The sequence below is a fragment of the Brienomyrus brachyistius genome, chromosome 3 (assembly GCF_023856365.1).
Source record: "Brienomyrus brachyistius isolate T26 chromosome 3, BBRACH_0.4, whole genome shotgun sequence".
Lineage (NCBI taxonomy): Eukaryota > Metazoa > Chordata > Actinopteri > Osteoglossiformes > Mormyridae > Brienomyrus > Brienomyrus brachyistius.
This window is the reverse complement of record NC_064535.1, coordinates 3,321,090-3,335,716: the sequence shown is the minus strand read 5'-3', so window position 1 is coordinate 3,335,716 and position 14,627 is coordinate 3,321,090. Positions and strand designations below refer to the sequence as shown.

The 14,627-nt window shown below is 45.9% G+C and overlaps 2 protein-coding genes across 9 annotated transcripts in view; both read right to left on the bottom strand.

The window, feature by feature from the left end:
- Nucleotides 1–7,121, bottom strand: part of LOC125738113 (echinoderm microtubule-associated protein-like 6) — a 78,213-nt gene extending 71,092 nt beyond the window's left edge. For all 6 annotated transcript variants that reach the window (XM_049006742.1, XM_049006744.1, XM_049006743.1 and 3 more), the window contains exon 1: nt 5,737–7,121. In XM_049006742.1, the coding sequence (XP_048862699.1) occupies nt 5,737–5,933 (197 nt within the window). In that variant the 5' untranslated portion in view covers nt 5,934–7,121. The remainder of the gene's footprint in view (nt 1–5,736) is intronic.
- Nucleotides 7,122–10,596: 3,475 nt separating this feature from the next.
- Nucleotides 10,597–14,627, bottom strand: part of LOC125738347 (spectrin beta chain, non-erythrocytic 1) — a 73,002-nt gene continuing 68,971 nt past the window's right edge. For all 3 annotated transcript variants that reach the window (XM_049007209.1, XM_049007210.1, XM_049007211.1), the window contains 4 exons: nt 13,301–13,515; nt 12,644–12,817; nt 12,504–12,546; nt 10,597–12,053 (listed from right to left, as the gene is read on the bottom strand). In XM_049007209.1, coding sequence (XP_048863166.1) covers nt 11,817–12,053; nt 12,504–12,546; nt 12,644–12,817; nt 13,301–13,515 — 669 coding nt within the window. In that variant the 3' untranslated portion in view covers nt 10,597–11,816. The remainder of the gene's footprint in view (nt 12,054–12,503; nt 12,547–12,643; nt 12,818–13,300; nt 13,516–14,627) is intronic.

Below are 14,627 nucleotides of genomic sequence, written 5' to 3'. Positions count from 1 at the left end.
GACACAAAGAGCTACTAAACTAAATATTAAACATACACGTTCCTTAATTAGCAGATTGTGAAGTAGCTTGTTCTGCTAACCAGCAGGCTAGCTACAATCTTCTGACTTGCTAGCTATTTATTTAGTTTTGGAAACGGGGGGGCTCTGAACCACCAGTGCCAGTCCCCCCATAGTTTTTGCTCTCAGGATGCTCCCCCCCCCACAAAGAAGATAGATAATTAAACAACCAAAGCAGGAAGGATCTGGAATACCTTCAAGTCACTCTGAATCCATAGCTACCATCTAACTATAAAATGCTGGCAAACACGTTTCTACCTTCTGGGAACATTTATAATCCAGTATGAATATTTGTCCCTTTATTTTAATTCACAACGATCATCGCTGGCAAGAAAGTTCTGCAGTCAAGGCAAGTCTGCTGCCGCGTTAGCAGGAAGGTAATTAAGCAATTAGCTTTGAGAGCATAAATGTGCCCAGTCACTTAGGGGGAAAAAAAATTATTATAAAAAAAAAAAAAAATGGTGCATTAAATTTTGCAGTGTCTTTGTCCTGAAAGCCTCTGGAAGAGTGCAGGCAGCTGCGTCTCTCCTGCGGGCAGGCGATCTGGCAGAATCGAGAAATAGCTCCATTTCCTAATTGCGTCGTTGAGCCAGACCAGATTAATGCACTTTCAGCTCTCTTCGGAAGACGGTGCAGGGCTGGCATCAGTGAGGGAGGGGAAACAGCACAGCAATGCCCCCCACCCCCAGAGCGTACCAGGGCCCGGGCCGCTCTTCGGGGCCCGTCTCTCAACGCACGCCATCCCAACGCAGCGCCGGCTGTCAGCGGCACCATGCGATAGCCCCACCCCCCAGGAGACCGGATAGCAGAGGCCTTCGCTCTTCACCTGTGCCAGTGAAATATCAGCTGGTGAGGTGTTCCGGTCACCCAGACTCATGCTGGTTATTTTCCAGCATTCACTGCACAGCCTCTTGTCCTAAATGGCACCGTTAGGTCAAGGAGAAGTCAAGGCAACATAAAATAACATATTTGGCTCCAGGACCTACATTATCATAATTTTTTATGATTGTAATGCTATGACCAATAAACTATTTACAGTGTCTCTTTGAATAAACCCAAATTTATACAGAAATATATTTCGACTTTACAATGGATAAATGTTTTTCACCTTCAGGTCAATATTCAATAAATTATTCTAAAATATGCTCCATGTTAATAATTTTGCACTACTGTAGGCTAATCTGAGTGTTCTAAGGATGTTTAAGGTAGGCTAGGATATGATGTCTGTTAGGGTTAGGTATACTGAATTAAAATGCATTTTCGCCTTACAACAGCTTTATTGGAAGGTGACCCCATCCTAACCAGGGGAGAGGTTGTATATATTTTTTGAACTTCAAAAATGATAAAGCCGTTCATGGGGGCTGGGGTCATTTTGAGCGGGAAACGCTAAGGAACAGCTGATAATGAAGCTAATCTCTGAGTTAGCACTCCAAGGTGATTTCAGTGGCAGGTGCGTTACACCCCATACGGGGTTGCAGGCACAGGGTCTGCGGCAGCGTTTTAGGATCATCAAAAGCACATGGCGTGACGTTCCCCTTCGTAGGCGAACAACCCCATTACAAGGAAAAACAGACGCCCCTGGAGGCAGATTCATTACTGTGTCTTTAAGCTGCTCCCTATAATTTCAAGGGTGACCAGTTTCAATCCTTCTTGAGATATTTCTCTCGCAGTCGGTCTCCATCAACAGGAAAATAGTGCAGCTATGGTGGCGACATATAGATTTATCCTGATTTGCCCAAACGGGGTACATGAGCACCACCCTGAAATACGCGGGGTACATGAGCACCACCCTGAAATACGCGGGGTACATGCGCACCACCCTGAAATACGCGGGGTACATGCGCACCACCCTGAAATACGCGGGGTACATGCGCACCACCCTGAAATACGCGGGGTACATGCGCACCACCCTGAAATACGCGGGGTACATGCGCACCACCCTGAAATACGCGGAGTACATGCGCACCACCCTGAAATACGCGGGGTACATGCGCACCACCCTGAAATACGCGGGGTACATGCGCACCACCCTGAAATACGCGGGGTACATGAGCACCACCCTGAAATACGCGGGGTACATGAGCACCACCCTGAAATACGCGGGGTGGCAGTTCTCGTTATCCAGGCCTTGTTGGTGAAACAGAAACCGGAGGCGATGTCACCAGGCGGCTCCGAAACTACAGGAGGTGCAGGGTGCCCCTTTGGACCAGGAATGGGGGGGGGGGGGACAGTGCCTCCAGTTACACCCACCTGTAGTGGATAACCTTGGCAAACTGAAATATGTAGAGAAAATTGAGATGCCCATTTCAGTCCTCTGAGGAAGCAAGGGGGTCCGACTGGGAACTCGGGCAGTAAATTGGGAACCCCCCCCCCTCTGGCTTCCCTCCCATCTCACCACACGATCAGGGCTGTGTGATCTGGGAGCTCAAGGCAATAAGCCCCCCCCATTTGCAATTTCAACCCCACTCACCACCTCCCACCCCTGAGCTCGCAAAGCCTGCTCTCGACATTGATGCAACGCTTCAGCGACGCGTCGCAGGAAGACCATCGACCAGCAATCGGCTTCTGAAGGACCACGAGCAGGTATCCATGGTCGCTAATGACAGGCTTGTGACACAAAGGTCACCTGACCGATTCGAGCCACTTTAAGGCTTCGCCTGGTCGACTCCGGTGCTGTGAAAGGAGCTTCCCTCTGAGAAGCAGCATCGGCACCTTCGTGGGTCGGAAAGCCCAGTCGTTCCCAGAGCGACACTCATATCCGCTTCGTGCATGTGTCTATGTGTGCACACACCTTTTTAAAACTCAAAGTCAGGCGCTGTCTGCTTCCACAAACTGGCTGCCGCCTTCACACCCGCATCAGGACTGCGCTCAGCAGTCAGCAGTGCATGAATATAATTCCTGACAATATCTCAGCCACCTATTCAAAGCTGCGGAAAGCAGATATGGTTCACCACCTCGCACTGATTTAAAGGTACAGTAACACCTAGCTGGAACATTCTGTAATTATTTATTAATGAAGACATTATTCTCATTACCTGGAAATGTATATCCGGTACTTGTGCACCAAGTACTGGTAAATTCACCTTCCACTGAATGGGGAAACAAGCATTTGTATATTACAGTTCAATAGTGCAGAAATGCAACATGTGAATTTGGGAATGGGTGAACCCTAAAAGCAAGCTGGCTGAAGTGTCATGGAGTACCTACATGTTTGAAGCATCATAGTTGGAGGAACCACATGCTTGGGTGAAGGTCTATACAAACAACTGGATCTTAATCTTCATATTAAGTTGCCATATGACCCTCTAAGAAACCAATCAGGGCTGAGCTGAGAGAGAGAGACACGCCCCCATTAGACAGAAGCCGACCAGCCAAAGACATTGTGGATGCAGCTCCGCTATTAGACTAACATTTTAATTACACAGTAACTAGCGCTGATCAGTTATAAACCCACATCTTTGGGGCTGAGATGGCCTGGCTTTGCCCTGTGACTGTAAGGATCACTGACAGAAGGACAGCAGAAGCAAAATCCTTTAACATCCGCAAATTCGCACAGATACCAAGTCATTCCCCTTCCTGCTGGTGAAAAACCACAACAAGCCACTGGTGAAATCGCCTAAGGGTGGTGTTTCCCAGACTCCTATTAGACGGTGATTGCTACATCCCCCCCCAACTTAAATTTCTCATCGCCCCCCCCCCCAACCTCGGCAACAGCCAGATGCCGCTGATTAATACCCATATGATGCCTGCAAGACGGGTCCGTCCTAAAATTATGCACGGTGCTAATCCATCAACATGGCACCAGCGATAAAACCTTCCAAATGAGAATGTAACCCGGACGCAAGAAAATGGATGGGAGGAAATTTAATTTCACAGCCGTCTTCGCAGCTGAAGCGTAGATACGCATCCCAGTTGGTATATAACGGGACAGGCTGAATGAGTGTTCCTCTACCGCAAACAACCACTGGAGAGATGTGAAATTACTCCTAATTATTCCAAAATGAAACAATACAAATTGTTCCTTCATAGGCAGTGATGTGATAACATTTTCCAGATTTTCTGCGCTGAATAGGTTAATCAAACTGCCTTTTTCTCATCAAATAAAGGCTTCCATCAGGCAACAGAACTGTAGGATGGCTGCGCCTGGCTTTATCCGAGAAAGCGTGCACTAATATCACAAGAGAAATCCGGCAAACATCATGTCGCCAACCCACAACACACCATCATACCCCTACAATGACACCTGGGGTCCTCAAGTGAGAGTATACAAGAAAACAAGGCTGTTTGGGGCTGCAACAGGCTCTTTAAGAGCTGTTAAACCCAGAAAACCTCTCAGACCAGCCTGGGTGATGGATTGGTCAAATTCTGGACAGCCAGTGTAACAAAGAATATTATTGTCCCAATAGGACCCACCTGAAATACTCTTACTAGGACCTGAACCTTACACTCCTAGACAAGTAAAGTGCCCCCCAATGGATACTGAGGTACTGACCAAGGGGAGCCCTTGTCAGTTCCTTGATGACACCACCTGCATTTAGCAGCTGTAATAATAACACATCTGTCCAATTCCCTTTCATTAAGGGCTGGTTGAAAAGCTGCCGACCTGTGATTCCGCACTGGTATCATTGGGTGGAAACGACGGTTCGTCATGCAGCCTTCCTGGGCTCGAGGACCCCCCTCAAGACGCCCTTCTGCTTGACGGTGACACTAACGCCAGCGCCTCACCATGGAGAAAGCTGTTGGAAAGCAACACACCAGCAGAACGGGCCCACCACACAGTGACTGCACCAGTGGGAGAGACATTCATCCTTTGGCAAATCCTACACTCTGCCGTGGAGACGCTGCTATCCGAACCTTGCAATGCAGCCGATTTGTCTCTACATCACTGGTCTCCGAATCTCCTGAATGCATGTGTCAAAACGGTGAGTGTAATAGGATGGATAAATAAACAGTACTGATGTGTGGAGAGATAAAGAGACTGCTCGCGCCGTGAAATAGGCATTCTGGATATAACAGATATGTGCTAGACAAAGATTAGGCCTGCTATGAGGATTTTTGTCAAACCCTGACAGGGATTTTCTGCAGTCTTAAGAACATGAGTCCTTTTCTTTATTCTTGATGATGCAGTTTGAGTTAACATAAGACCTGCCTACTTTCCAGTGAGATATACAGTAACAGCAGACATTTTTTTTGGCGAGACATACTGTCGAGAAATCTATCATAAATGTTTCCAGCAAGACTTTTTCACCGGCATTTGAGGAAGATTTCAGTCTTTTATGGGAATCAGTTTTTAATTAGACGTGTGCCATCGCTCGCCGACTAGGGAATTCCGTAAAATTTATGGCGGTTTCGTATGACATGACGAAAGAAGCTTTTATACCAAACAGTGCGGGTAAAGAACCCCCTAGGAGCCTGTATGACAGACAGCACCTCCTAGCAGCTGAGCCGCGCCGGGAACGCGCAGCACGTCCGCAGCTGTCGGGAGCGCGCACGCTCTTCGCTTTGGCGGGGAAAACTATAGCACTTGCTGGGGTAGAAAATGGATGGATGGATGGATGGATAGATGGATGGATGGGTGGATGGATGGATATATTATATACAAGAAGTTTATTTCAAGCATGCGCTCTGACAATCAAAGAAGGGCTTTTTAGGGAAAGTCACCAAGATTAAGGTGCTTACCTGATAATGTCATCATTGTGTCCCAGGTAAAACTTCTGCGTGTGCTCACGGGTGTTGTAAACCACGCCGACCCCGGCCACGAAGTACACCACCTCTTTGCCGGCGGTGTAGTACAGGTTGTTGCGGCACTGGTGCCCCCTGTACCCGTAAACCCACTCCAATCTCAGCTGGCATCGGGGAGCGGTCCGGTCGGCCATGATACTCGACAATTTCTGTATTACCCCGATATTCCGACCGCAACTTCAGATAAACCCTTCACCAAAACGCGCCACCATGCATCGACCTTTTTCGTTACAACAGAAATTGGGGGGGGGGGGGAAGGTCCAAATCTATACCCCCTTGTCACAATGAAATTATCGAAATGTTCATAATTGTACTTTATCCGCTTTTGCGAAGAATGTGTTATTTTTTAGCAGTTACCCTCAGTGCCGAGCCTTAACGACCAGATGCACCCGAACTCCATTCATAATTCACCTCCGTGTATCCTGACAAACTCCCCTCTCCTCCGGATCGAGTCCGCTTTCGTCAATGAACTTTTCCGCCTCTTTCCACCGCGGTAAGGATCTGTGTTTTCCTGCTGATGAAAGGCGCCCACCCGGAAAGCCCGGCGCCTCAGCGAGCATGGTTACAAGCGGGTAACAGGGCACGGAACAGGCACATTTTAAAGCGGACCGGCTGCTACTGCAAGACAAGCGGGATTCGTGCACAACTGGAAGTGCACCTGACTACCGCAAAAAACACACTATCTGCAATCTAATCCGATGCTTTATCATTAGTCACAATTAACGCCCGTCATCATGCATCTGCTTTACAAAAGCGACAAGAAAATGTTTCTAAATCTAGCAAACAGGCACGGAACAGGCCGAACGCAATGTCAGACTGCCATTCATAAATCTGATCGCAGTAAATCCCTCTGTGACACCGCCGCGATCAGCAGAGGATCTCCGAGGCTGAGCCACAAACCAGCGCTGTGCAACCTGCCTTGACAGCCACTAGTGCCTGGCTGCCGCTCCTCTTCCTCCCAGCGAAGACGCCCCGAAATGCAAATTTTCCGCCAACTTCATAGCGAAGGCAAGTAATGAGACAGCGTCCGGCCACGGTCGCTGTCAGCGCGTCCCTCCTGCTCGATAGGCATCTCGCACGGGCAGCTAAGACCGTATCCGCTTCGGACAGTCAATTGTCATAGTACGCAGGAGACAACAGCCGGTACCGGCGGAAAGAATTAAAACAACAAATAACAGGGGGAAAACCTTCACAGAATCCTTATTCTGTGAACCACATCTGAGGTGACACTTGGCGTAGGGAGGCTACACTCTGTAGTATTTCTACCTAGTGTATTTACGTACTGTTTTCGAGAATAGGCGATCTGGTTCCTAGGTGATAGCAGCACTCGGTTACTACGACGCCTTGAGGGCCGCCCCTGCTGCCGACGCCGCACATAAGAGCGGCCAACTTTGCAAAGGCTCATGGGAATTGATGTTTCTAGATCCGCCGTGTGACGCACATACGACTTCGGAGAGAACTACAATTACCAGAAACCTCATATCTCTAGCGTTGTCCAAGGTCCTTAATCGGAGGAACTGAAGGTGCTAGTCGTGCGAGAAACCCCTTTTGCTGGATAGTACAATATGGGGCTGTTAGTAAAATGAAGTGATAAACGGTAACGTATTGGATCAGGTGCGCTTTGCGGAAATGCAGGCGTTTCCATTGTATAATCTATAGTATTTGATATTATCTCACGATGTATACGATAGAAAGTGGACATGCGCTTTTAAACGTATACCATATTACACATCACGCCCTGTATTTTATTAATACTTATTCATTCTGGAAGCATTTAAAGCATTTCGCATCAAGATACACTCAACATTGCTTTATATATCTGTATTTATTGGTAGAAAAAACCCCAACGATTTCCATTTCCCGCTTTTAAATCTAGGGTCATTTTGGGAAACGTACGGGTTTGATCGTGGCACAGCAATTTGTTTTTGACCGTATTGAAATTGTTTTTGCTTTTTCTTCATTTATACTTGTGTGCGTGTTATAATAAAGTAAAGATTACATAAAGTAAATATTACAGTAAATATTACACTTCGTGCGCCAGGATGTAATAAAAACATGCGGTTAATTAAATAATATAATCTAGGATTCAGCCAGCGCTGCAAATAAAACTCACAGATGTAAACATTCATCAGATTAAGATTTAAAAAGGTATAGTCGCGCAACCCTGCATATACCGTCATTATACTAACACGTATTACTGCGGTATTGGTACAGTACCGGGCTTTTCTAAACGGGGTATTGGTTGTTCCCTTTGCTTTTTCGGGGTTAATCTATGACTTTTTTCATGAGGCATCATCATAGATTCTTAACCTGACTTAATGAGCTATAAATCATTACGAGATTGCAAAGAATTTAATCAATGGCCAGTAGCTAGAATTTCTCTAGCCTTGCTTGACTTTCCCCAAAGTTGATAGAATTTGCTGAGGGTGGCGGGTCATACGTCTTAATTAAATGTATTTGAGTATATGGGTAAACTGGGTAAAGCAGTTACAAAAATGTATACAGTATATATGTGCCTCTGCTTAGATATGTTGGGTATAATTTTATCTGCACGCGAACGCAGGGATGAATCTTTGCAGGTTAATTGACATACAGCCTGTCTAAATCTGTACAGAAATACACATTTTAAGGTTTAGCCCTCAAAGCAGCAATGTCTGATCCTCCCTCCTTCCACCCGTGCTTCATTCATCACATACCGAAGCTCCATGTTAACTGATGCATCTTCTGTGCCAACTTGGGACTTGGCCAACAGCTCACTGGAGAAGGTTCCAGAAAACCATCAGAACTGTTAATTGTAGCCGGAAGGCGTAAATATTATCACGGCTCTGACGAGAATGAGTCTGCTGGGTCATTAATGTACGATAGATTGGCAGATCATATTTTTAAGGCAACGGTTCCAATGTGACGTGTGACTGATGGTTAGATAATGCGATTTCAACTTTGACGTGATCAATTAATGAAACGTTTCCCTTCCGCAGAGCTAAAAACTCCATCTTTAAAATTCGAAATATTGCCGCAATGAAATATGTAGCTAGTGCCGGTGTGGAATTGCACAGAAGCTTTTAGGTTTGCCAAGTTATACACAATCAATGCAATGTAACTCTGCTCTAGTCAGGAGTATAAATCCTGTGTTCTGCCAACAGGGACGAAACACAGACACATTAAGAACACTTAAGTGAGTAAGTTTGTTAAACTGTTTATTCGACTTTAGAATTATTTTCCTGGTGGTTACTGTAGCAATTTGTAACTAATAAAAATGTGCAACCCGCATCGCAAGCAAATTTTCATGTCATATTTATTCCTGTAGCCATGCATGTTGCCCTGGATAACGCCATCTCGAAAAGCAACTGTAAAATTGTATTTCAGCCTGAGATGAAATTCTTGTCCAAGGCGTGGCCATTCTGCCATCATGTCCTCACACTGGGTGCTGCAGCTCACTTCCAGCATCAGACCACACTAGACATGAGTTCTTGGGAAAAGAATAAAAGCAGATCAAAGGGAATGAATGGCGATCTATTGCTCCCTGAAGAATAATGGTGCCTGTTTTTGACCTCTGGCACCTGAAAGGATTGGCCTATGAAAAGGTGGTGGTGGGGGGGTTTGCCTGGGAGAGAGCTGCACTTTCTGGAGGGAAACAGACCCAGAATCTTGATCCTTCAATGATTTTCCTCAAAGACATTTGGCTGCAAAACTGTCCCTCTGTGTCCTTTGGAGCTGTTCAACACAAAACAGATTCGAGACCTGCTTTGCTTATAAATGGTACGACGTACAACAGACATCGCCAAACATACAATTATAATTCACAGTCACAAGCACCAACTCTTCCCAGCGACAGGCTCCAGGGACTGCGGCGCTTACTGACCGAAAGCAAATACAGCATCGCTAGTCTTAATGGCTTTTTTTCAGGTATTATAAAAACGTACTTGTATGCGAAAGCCTGTAGCTCCTGTCATATGTACTTTGTCTTCTTGCGCCCCCTTCTGGCGTAGAAACAGACCGCACAGTACAATTCAAACGCGCGGCACGCAGCGCGTGCGACCCAATTATTTGGCAAGTCTCATTTGCACCGGAAGAGCTAGATACATGCTCGGAATCACTGTTAAATTATCAAACTCAGCTGGAAAGTACATACATAAATCAAGAATATATAGATATAATTCCGTCCCAAATTAATAAATTAAATCAATAAAGATTTGAGATTTAAACAAAACCGCCGGATTCCCATCTTAATACAGACATGTATACAGTGCAATCGAATAACTGCAAATAATCGTATTTCGGTGCTGCTTCTCATAGACTGTCCCTCAAATGCTTCCCTGCAGCTAATATTGATTTTGCGCCAGAGAATAGTTTTTATCTTTCAGAAAAGTGCACGTAGTCATAGTTCCGAAATATGATACGATATTTCTCTCACATTAACCAAAAATCATTCGTTTTCTGACAATTATGCAACTCTTAATTTGATCATTTCACTCCCGTCCCCTTTAAACTGCAATTGCGGAATAGAGCCACTAGATGGTGACAGTTCTTTATACATAAGATGCGTATTTCGCAGCGCTTGGGCGATGCAAGTCGAATACAGTACACGTCACCAAAAGAAGCAACTCGTTTTCAAACGTAAAATAGTGGAAAATCAATATTAAAAACACATTACTTTGATGGAACGGGATCAATTAAATTGTATTTGATGTTAAAAAAAATGTAAGTATGAATTATAAATATGTAAATAGCCTAAGTACACTTTAACTAGGAGCCAAACGACATGATAATAATAAAAAAGAGCAAGATGCCACAGAGTAATTTTAAAAGCATTTTAATGACTTCGCACATATTTAACAGAGGGTAAAAGTCTACAGGTGCCGTCCCGTACATCTGAGAGCCGGGCTCGCGGCACGCTAAGCACCTACCGACCCAGCCATCGCGAAGGAGTTCTTTCCTACTGCCTCGTTTGATTGTGCAATAAGATGGAAACTTTCATTACAATAGTTACAGTGACAGAAATGCACACTATGTATCAAATAGCGAGATAGAGTAGCAAAAAAATGATAACACGCAGTGCTAGAGCCAACAAGCAAGCAGCCGTTTGAGTAACATTACTTTGTCCTGTAAATGCGCGGTTTTCCACTGTTCCACTTAACAACAATGCTTTAAATTGTTTATAATACATCTAGTTTTTTATACTCTGGACTAGAATAATTTGAACATACATTATAATGCAACTCAAGAACAACAACAAAAGTTAACAAAAAAAGATAAAAAAAAAAATTATTTAAGATTTAAAATGAACTCGTATACTATCCTTCGTTAACAGCCGACATTCTTACTGGTCACAATCACTGCATAAGAGCCTCAGAAAATAGCTAACAGGTGACACTGACATTGGTTATTATTGGGTTGTATCCAAATTAATGCATGACTATACTAAGTATAAGCATAGACAATATACCTTAACTGGAGCCAATAACTGGGGGAAAGTTCATTAGTAAATGGAATTAAACAGTTCATGTTTGCCACTGCAGTTTTACAGTTTGAGTGAAAAGGAATCGTTTCAAAGCACCGCTGCCTTGCTTTCTAACAGCAAAAAAATGTAAGTTGTCTTTCCAAGACAGCCTCACAAAATTGAGGAAATGTTTAAATATCCAGACCCCTAGGAACTACTGACAATTACAAAAATGAGCAAAGAGAGTCAAACAGGAGGGAAGAAAATAAATCAAAACCAAAGGGGAAAAAAGTTCAAAGAAGAAGAAGAAAAAAAATGCTAACCCTGGTCCTGCCTGATCCTGTCTGACGGAAGCTGCCCAGGACTCTCACACCCTAGAGCTTAATGACCCTTTTTGTTTTTTGATGAGTTTCCTTTCCCGGTACGTTTTCAGGAAACGCTGTAACTTCTAAAACCAATTGGTACGGTAGAGGCACAAAGTGTGGGATTGTGATTCAGAGCTTGCATGCTGGAATTTCACTGGAGTTTAGGTAAGCAATGACCCTGTGAATGGTGGTGGGGGGGGTGGGTGCTGGCTCTATTTCTTCTTGCTGAACAGGCTGAAGCGTTTCTCCTTCTCCTTTTCCTTCTCCTTTTCCTTCTCTTTCTCCTTCTCCTTCTTGCCCGGGCTGGACTCGGTGGCCAGCGAGACTCCCGTGGGCAGCGTCTGGGCTCGGCTGGAGGCCGGGGTGCTCTGACTGCTGGGGGTCACGTCGGAGGTCACCGCTGAGGTCACGGCACTCGTGATGGCCTGGATCCACGTGTTCATCTCCTCCTGCGGGGTCAGAGGTCACAACAGTCAGGGCATGGCCATCTACAGCCAAATATTCATACCTGCTTTTGTAAATAACCCCCAACAAGAAACACTGCAAGTGATCAAAAAAAAATGGGGGTGTGCAAAGGAGAACCAGAGGCAGCTCTGCAGCTACACTCATCCAGACAGGATATCTGAGGCTCGAGCTTCAGTTCCTGTCACACAAGATGTCGGTAAACAAGGGACACAGGAATCATTCCTTACTCTCAGTTTAAATGTGGGCCCGACGCAGGCAGGTCTAATCCTTGTGTAACACGTCAGTGTGTTTGTATAGAGAATTCACATAGTGAATATAGTGTTCTGCTTCACCAGTAGTCTATACAGCTCCCACAGCAGAAGAGAGACAGTCCACCTTGTGGAACTTTTTTAAAAACCCCCTTTTAATTTTTTTTTTAAAAAAGCAAGACTCACATCGTCTTTGGCTTGGAAGAGATACTCATTCCCATCAGAAATTCTGTAGAGAAAAAAAAGAGGTTTTAAAGATGTTTCGTCACGGCAGAAATAAATACTCTTCCCGTTTCGCTGATTCATGCCCCAAGGTGGCGCCACACCTGAGCTTGAAGACATGCTTCTTCTTCTTGTAATCGAGCGCCACCTCACAGACGGCATCCTTCAGGCTGACGGGGATCTCGCTGTGGTACGGGATCCCCTGGCTGGCCGTCTTGCTGTCCTTGTAGAAGCCCATCTCCTGGTTGTTTATCACGCAGTAAACGTTGTGCCAAGACCTGCGGAGACACGGTGGTCAGAGCTGCCCTGTCCGTGTTTGGACATAAAGTGTCACCCGTTGGCCGCGAGTTATTTTTTTTTTTAGCAGAATACTGTCGATTTTCACAGCAGCAGTGTTGTTGTGCATTTCGGACAAATGGATCTGTATGCCGGTAAACAGTGGCAAGACGGAAAAGTGAGTCACAAAGGGATATTAATGAATGCATGCTTTTCACACATACGAGAGACAGCATTTTAGGTGCATGGCAGTAGTTAGCAAAACCTGCCTGCACTATTTTACTGCTCTCTCATTTTTTTTTTTAGATATCAAGCAGAGTTCAGAGAACTGAACATCCACAATGTGAGGGATTACTGTGCTCAGTTATTTGATGCATGGTTTAAGTCACTTCTTGGTTTCAAGATTAATTTGTACTGTGGTCAAATACCAGTCTCTTGAAAGGAGCGCTGCTGCCCCCTGGTGGCACGGCAGCAGTGGTGCGTACCTACTGGATGCCTTCTTATTGTGACCCTCCCACTCATGCTTGCGATGCAGGAAGCCCTCCATCTGGGCGGATGGAGAGCCCTGGGCCTTGCCCGGCAGCGTGGCGGCCTGCCCGCTCCTGCCCTTGCGCTCGGTGGAGGGGGAGGGGGCTGGGCTGGGTTCCTTCGAGCTACGCTCCGCCACGCCGTTCACCATGTCGGCACCGTCCACGCCATCCTGCCGAGGTCCGACGGGCCAAGGAGAGAAAGAAGGCTTTCAGAAAAGTGAAGTGGACGCTCGTACTTCGTGGAGGCCATTTTTGTGGATGCTGGGCAGGGCTGCATGCGCAAAGAGGCTGTGTGAACCAAGGACGCCCTCCCCCAAGGCGACAAGGGCAAAGAGCGATGAGGGAGACGGGCACATTCATATACGTCTAAAGAGTCTCCTTCTGGAATGGGACATGGAAAAATAAGCCACTTAAAATGAACCTTAAAACTGGGAGGGGGGGAAATGCTCTCCATCAAATTGGCTTCTACAAGCAACAAAGATTAACATTAATAAGTTATGAAATGACCAATTTTATGGGGAATCTTGCAGATCACAAAAATCCCTGCAGGCTACCTGCAGAACAACAGAGCCGGGGGGGGAACAACGGTGTCTGTTAACCAAGCAGAACACCTGAAGAAACCATGTGACCATGGGACGGCCAGCGAGGGGAGGGGCCAACAGCCCAGCCAGTGAAGGCCAAAGGACTGAACCAAAACCGTTACAGCAGCCTCAGATTGTTGAACTGGTGGTTCAATTAACAATCAAGATGCCCGGTAACACAGGGCCAAGCAGACTGAAGCACTAGGGAGTCAGAGTGAGTCACAGAGTGAGTCAGCGTCCCAGAGCTGCTCTGCTCTGCTGGAAAGGTCGGTCTCAGGACTGGCAGTGGGTTAAGGAGCGTCATCGCTAACCTCTGTTAGCCTCAGAGCAACTCCACATGGATGCCAGGGGGGCGGGGGGTAGCAGATCACTGCCAGGTCTGAGGATTATAGAATTAGAGGAGCACAGCAGACAAGGAAGAGGACTTAAAGATCACAGGTTGGGAAAATAAAAGCGATTAGGGATTAAGACATGCAAACACTGCCAAACCAAAGCTTTAACGACGCAGACAAGCAGCCAAGGTCACAGGTAGCAAAGTACACAACACACAACTCAAACCGCTTGTCGTAAAGCTCGCCATTATCGCTGTAGTTTTTGTAAGAAAGCTGGGAAGGGCAATATTCCCATTAGAAGTTTGTCAACGTCACAGACACTCCAACCTATCACAAGGCTTTACCCAATCATAAAGCACCTGTTCCAGG